The sequence below is a fragment of the Chaetura pelagica genome, unplaced genomic scaffold (genome assembly GCF_000747805.2).
Source record: "Chaetura pelagica isolate M959 unplaced genomic scaffold, ChaPel_1.0 scaffold32, whole genome shotgun sequence".
Taxonomy (NCBI): domain Eukaryota; kingdom Metazoa; phylum Chordata; class Aves; order Apodiformes; family Apodidae; genus Chaetura; species Chaetura pelagica.
In genome coordinates this window covers 1686130-1692378 of record NW_009952368.1, presented here as the reverse complement: position 1 = coordinate 1692378, position 6249 = coordinate 1686130, and the positions used below count along the sequence as shown (strand labels likewise).

Here is a 6249-nt window from a genome sequence, read left to right as displayed (position 1 = left end):
CATTTGGTCCCATAGACTTATGGATGGTTAGGTGGTGCAGCAGGTCACTGACCATTTCCTTAGATTACAAAGGTCTCATTCTGGCCCACCTCCCCATTTTCCAGCTCAGGGGACTGGGTGTCTAGGGAGTAACCCATCCAACTGCTATAGACTGCTATCTACTGCATCCAGTAAAGGATGGAGATTGTCCCTAGTCCTCCTTTTGTTATTAATGTATTTATAGAAAGATTTTTATTGTCTTTGACAGCAGTAGCCAAGCTGAGTTCAAGTTGAGCTTGGGCCCTCCTAATTTTCTCCCTGCCCTACTGCATCTCTGTACTCCTCATGAGAGGCCTGTCCTCTCTTTCAGAGGCCATAACTCTTCTTTTCTTCCTGAGATCCAGCCAAATCTTTCTATTCAACCAGGCCAGTCTTCTTCCCTGATGGTTCATCTTTCAGCACAGGGGACAGCAGCTTTAAGATGCGTCATTGAAGAAATACCCTTCATGGCAGTCTCCCAAGGGACTTTGTCAATCAGTCTCCTGAGCAGATCAAAGTTTGCCCTCTGGAAGTCCAAGGCAGCAGTTTTACTGACCTCCCTCCTTACTTCTCCAAGAATAGAAAACAAAGCTTTTTCTACGCCCTAGACTTCCTCCAACTCTTACTTCCCCACAAATTCTTCTCTGTTCACGAGCAGCAACTCCAGAAGGGTACCCTCCCTTGTTGGCTCCCTCACCAGCTACATTAGGAAGTTATCTTCCATGCAATCCAGGAAGCTCCAAGATTGTTCTCTCTGCTGTACTGTATTTCCAGCAGACATCTGGGAAGTTGAAGTCCCCCATTAGAACAAGGGATAGCAACTGTGAAACCTCTCCCAGCTGCTTATAGAATATTTCATTCACCTTCTCATCCTGGTTGGGTGGTCTATAACAGACTCCAACCCCTAGATCACCCTTGTTGGCCTTTCCCTTGATTCTTATCCACAGGGACTCAATCCTATCATCACTTTCATTAATTTTTAGACATTTGTATGTCTCTCAGATATAGAGGACTACCTCACCACCTCTCCTTCCTCACCTATCCCTTATGAAGCCATTGGTAGCCATTGATTGCAGCACTCCAGTTGTGTAAGTCACCCCACTAGGTTTCCATTATGGCAATTATGTCATAGTTTTCTTGCTACGCAACGGCCTCCAGTTCCTCCTGTTCATTGCCCATACTGTGCATTGGTGTCCATGCACTTCAGCTGGGCTAACAATCCTGCCACCACTTTGGGGAGAGAAGTCCTAATTGCTGTCTGATCACTTCTATGGTTACTAACCTATTAGTTATCCCTATGCTTTTGATGCCACATATATCACCATCTTCCACCTCAATTAAGCGGGCAGACTGAAGGCCACCCTTAGGCTCATCTCTAGTGAGCCTGATTTTATCCCCTAACCCATTCGAGTCTAGTTCAAAGCCCTTTCAATGAGCTCCACCAACTCATGCGCAAGGATCCTTTTCCCCCTTTGAGACAGATGTACTCTGTCTGTCACCAGCAGACTCGGTGCCCTATAAACTTCACCACCTGCCTGAGCAGATCTTTTATTTGCTCACAGCACATACACGTGGTGTCTCTGGCTCTCTTTGGTACAAGTGCCAGGCTCAGGCATTTGCTGCAGCTGGAGACCTGCATGTATTTGTGTGGGAGCTCAAAGTTCCCATATTCTTTCTCACAGTGGCTTTTGTCCATGTTATGACCATGATCGCCTCCCCTCCCACTCACCCCTATGGCTAGCTGCCCAGCACCTCCTGTCTCCTACCCCTGTCTGAAAAACTCCAAAAATGTTCATTAAATGAGGAGAAGGAGTTAAAAAGGCTCCATAAGGACTCAAGGAAGAGGAATGAAGGCAAGTGTAAACCCACCAAAAATGGAAGAAGGGGAATTGCTTGGTGGACTTGCCAGCCAAGAAGACTAAAACTCCTCCACAAAACAAAGCAGAGCACGAAGTGGCAAAGGGATGGAGACAACAGGGTAGAAAAATATTTATAAGGTTCAGGAACAGCTCACCATGCCAAAAAAGACCCAGACTTTTCACCCCAATTTGGTCAATGCCAGGAGTCATCTCCAGACACAGCAACACGAAAAAATTTCAGCATGAGTTGAAACATCCATTTTGGTGCTCTCTCATTTGCCATCACCTCCAGGCATTTTGGCATTTCCACAATTTCTCACATTTTTCCATCTTTGAAACACAACTGAACACCAAGCTAAGGACTATCCTTTTTTAATACACCAGGGAAATCCAACCCTGGTTCTCTCGCAATGACATTTTCTGACTGTTGTTTTCTCAGTTTTGGTTGACATCCTTGTTATTGTGTATCCATAACTTTTCAAGCAGGCTGTCCCATAGTAAAAAACTTTGCAAAAAATGGAAATACTTTGCTCTCATGCCCAACCTGCTGTGTATCCTCACAAAATGATCAACGTCCCTTCTACACCTTGAGAAAAACTGTTTTCTGAGAAACCTCATTCATTGATATTAATTGCATTCCTATTATTTAGATATTTTTAAATTTCTAAATTAGAGGCCCCTCAGCTGCTTTACCTGTCCTCAGCATAAAATTAATAGGAAAATAATTAGTGCAATCATCCTGCTTCCCGTTTTTTTGAACACAGATCCCATGATTCTTCAGCTCTCTGGAGCATCTCCAGCCTTTCAAGCTCAACTGATGGATATAGAGTATTGCCACCCCTTTTTTTAACTTGTAAACTCAAGTATAGTCAATGAGTTGAGGCACTCAGACACTTGACATTGCTTAGGTGGATAACTGGAAAAAAAGTCACCCTTTTATCATCACTGGAACATCATCTGATGACCAGGTAAGATGGTGGCTCCTTCTAGTTTATCATGGTGAATATTCTGGCTCCTGTTGACTGTTCCTTTTATTGCTGAGCCAGCATTTTCCCCCAATTGGGTTTTTCCTGGGTGCATTCCCATTTATTTAGCAAGTGCCTCCAAATCCTCACTGGAATTTTCAACTTTCGAGTCTTGCCTGGGAGGGAAATGCCAGCAGCTCCAGGTCTGCAGGAATCAGAAGCACTTGGTACCTCTCCACAGGCTCGATTATTTTCCAGAGACTCACGTTAATTTTCTGATATGATCCCCACTTCTTTGTGAGGGACTAAATCCTCATTACTTTTCCTGACCGATGCATTCTAATTAGACCAACATAAAAAAAAAAAAAAAAAAAGAAAGGGGGTGGGGATGAATCACAATAGCCACAGGAAGACTTTCCATCTCATTAACTCCTTCACTTATTATTTCCATGAAAATTACTGATAAAAACTGTGCATCTCCATTTGCTGGGACCAGGAGCTTCGTCAGCTCATATCTAACATCTCTCTCATCACCCGGGATGTGAGTTGTTGCTATGGCAACACACAATAATAGAAACTAATAAATTACAAACGAGATGCTCGTTGAGCAATTATTGTTCTCTTTTATGTAAGTGTCTTGCTAATTTTGATCATAAGGAATGCTACCATAAAGCAGCGAAAGGATAGTAAGTCCATTTCTAGAGATTATTACAAAATACAGAGTGGCCAGTTGTTTTGTTTGGGTTTTTTTTTAGATCAATGAGTAAGTGGATGGGTGCTTTCAGGAAACCCAAATAAGAAAGAAAACTTCTCAGAGAACTTTTCCCTCCCTGCTCTGGGAGAAGAAAGTGGCTGTAAATATCACGTTGAGAGCATGAAACCACAGTGCTTGGAGCCAAGATGCTAAAAGCATCCCCTTCTCACCACCTTAAAAATGTCCTGAAAAGCCCTAAAAAAGCACCGCCTAAAAAAACCCCTTCCCTCTTTTTGGGGAGAATTCCAAGAGCTGTCTGTGGATGCTCTGGCTTATTTCGAGTTTGCTGCAGTTGTTTCTGGAGGGACTGTGCAACCCTAAATTTAATTTTCTGCAAAAAATATCCCTAAGGGTCATCCCATGTTGTGCATCAAGGATGTTTTTTGGGATGCAACCAGCCAACATTTATTCCCTGCACTGCCAATGCACATAAAAACCTCAACTCACGGGAAAAAAAAAACACAATTTTTTCAAAATATTAAGTTAAAATCCCTTATTTTGTCCCCAAAGCCTTCTAGGTGCAACTTGTGTCAGCCATTTCATTTGATACTTCTGCAATTATTGGGCATCCCCTGATACATTCTTTCTGTGCTTGAATCACCAAATGTTTCCTTCTCCCAGCTAAAACCCAAATCATGCCAAAAAAAGAGTCAAGGTGGGAATCTGAGTTCCCAAAATCTGTTTGACTGCCTTGAAGACAAGAATGGTGAGAGGAAATGGTGGATAAAATCATGGTGTTTCTGTCCCTCCCACCAAAATGGTATTTTTTAATTTAAAAAATGCAAATTTCTTGTAGATTTTCCTATGCATTTGTATGGCCTCTGTAATTCCTGCCCCCTCACTTTTCATTGCTGCAACATCAGAGTTTAGGAGAAGTCCTCACCTGTTGGCTTTGAAGAGACAAAAATGTTGGGGTTATAGCTTTGCCAAACCCACACACAAAAAGAAAAGGCCATGAAATAATATTTTTTTAAAAGAAAGAAAAAAATCAACACAGAACTATTGCACTATAGGAAAGAAATATGGATTATTTTTAATTATTGTCCTCATTTGGGAAGGGGTTTTGATGATTTGTCAGGAGGCCACAGGAGTTGTAAAGCAGTCTTCCAACCTCATTGGCCCAAGTCACCTATTGGCCGATGGGGAACAATGGTGAATACCAGCAATCTGAAGGAGTTACCTGGGGGTGGATGCTGACGGAGGAGGGGCTGGGGGAGTATGGCCCCCCCAGGTCATTCCTGAGTAGGTTGTCACTGTGCATCTTGGTTTTGAGGCAGGTGATGTAGCGGTTGCAAAAATCCTTGCACAACTCGTTGACCTTCTCCAGCTCCAGGAGGTGGATGCGCAGCACCTGGATTGCCTTCACCATCTATGGAAGGACACAATGGCAGAATTAAAATAACTCTTTTCCTCTGCTTGTCAGAAAAAAAGCTTTAAAATTTTCAATATTCTCACAAAAAATCAAACCTGGAACAGATCCTTGTGGCAGAACTAAATGCATTTCCTTTCTAAATTCAACAAAAAAAGCAAAAATCCATATTCTCACCCAAAACCCATCCCAGAGCAAACACCTCTGCACCTCCACACTTCCTTTCCCTCCCCATCACTCATATCTCTGCAATCCCAAGAATCCAAAATTCATCACAATTGCTATTGCCTTCATCAGAATTGCTTCCCATGTTTCAAAAAAGTCCAAGTGAAAGCCCCGGTTGTCAAAAAGTGTTTGGTTATTCTCTGAAGGCCACTTCTTCTTACAAGCTCACAGGGCTGCAGCTCTGCTGTGTGCCGGTGCCAGTGCCAAGCCTGGGCCTCATTAAAACGTGCCCCATAAACGTTCAAAAATTTACACATAAAACATTCCTCTTGCTGAGCTGAAACCTTCAGTTTTACAGCTGCTGTTTGAAATCTTGCATAATATATAAAATTTCAGCTATTCACTCCAGGGCAATAAATCTGGTTTTATGTAACAAAGCGTCTTTGCATTTCAAAGGCTGTTTTTAACTTGCAAATTTTAGTGGTCATCTTTACAAACTGCCAGTCGATACAGTTGGGAAACATCCCAAAAAATCCAAGACCAAACTCAGGTGGCAGCTCCACAATGGAGAAAGGGAATTCTGGTTGGTGAACAATAGTAACAATGGATTGTTCCTGGGAAAAAGTAAAATAAAATATTATTTTGCTTTTCTTGGCTCTTTTTATTCTTTTTTGGACTTCTTTATGGCTTTTTTCCCCTCCTCCACTGTCGGTGCAAGCCCAAGTTGGAGGCGTCATGCCCTGGCTCTCCGCATCCTCCCAGGGCTCAATGGCCATGAAAGTCAATATTCAAGGGCAAAGGCAAGAAGACCTGACACATATACGTATAAAAAATAAATCTCTCAATTATCTCAGCTCATTTGCTTAGGGTCTCATTTTATGTCCCTGCTCTGCTGCGCAGTATATCTGTCCGGATAAAGAGTTACAGTCCGATGGTGTACGTGCGCAGGGTTGTAAAAAATACAGATGCTGAATTAATTGACTGTGTGGCACTCGGCAGCTGATTGAGTTGATAATGGTGAGATCTGACCTTTTTCTAATTTCTAATTATGTGCATCTTGGTGGTGAGGAATACATGACTCTTATTCTAATGATAGCTAATGCCGCTGGCCTTTTCATT

General features: G+C 42.5%; 1 protein-coding gene across 1 annotated transcript in view; it reads right to left on the bottom strand.

Moving 5' to 3' along the window:
- PKNOX2 (PBX/knotted 1 homeobox 2) overlaps positions 1–6249 on the bottom strand; it is a 31979-nt gene that overhangs the window by 9869 nt on the left and 15861 nt on the right. The window contains exon 4 of the mRNA XM_010008097.1: positions 4777–4965. Within this exon, the coding sequence (XP_010006399.1) occupies positions 4777–4965 (189 nt within the window). The remainder of the gene's footprint in view (positions 1–4776; positions 4966–6249) is intronic.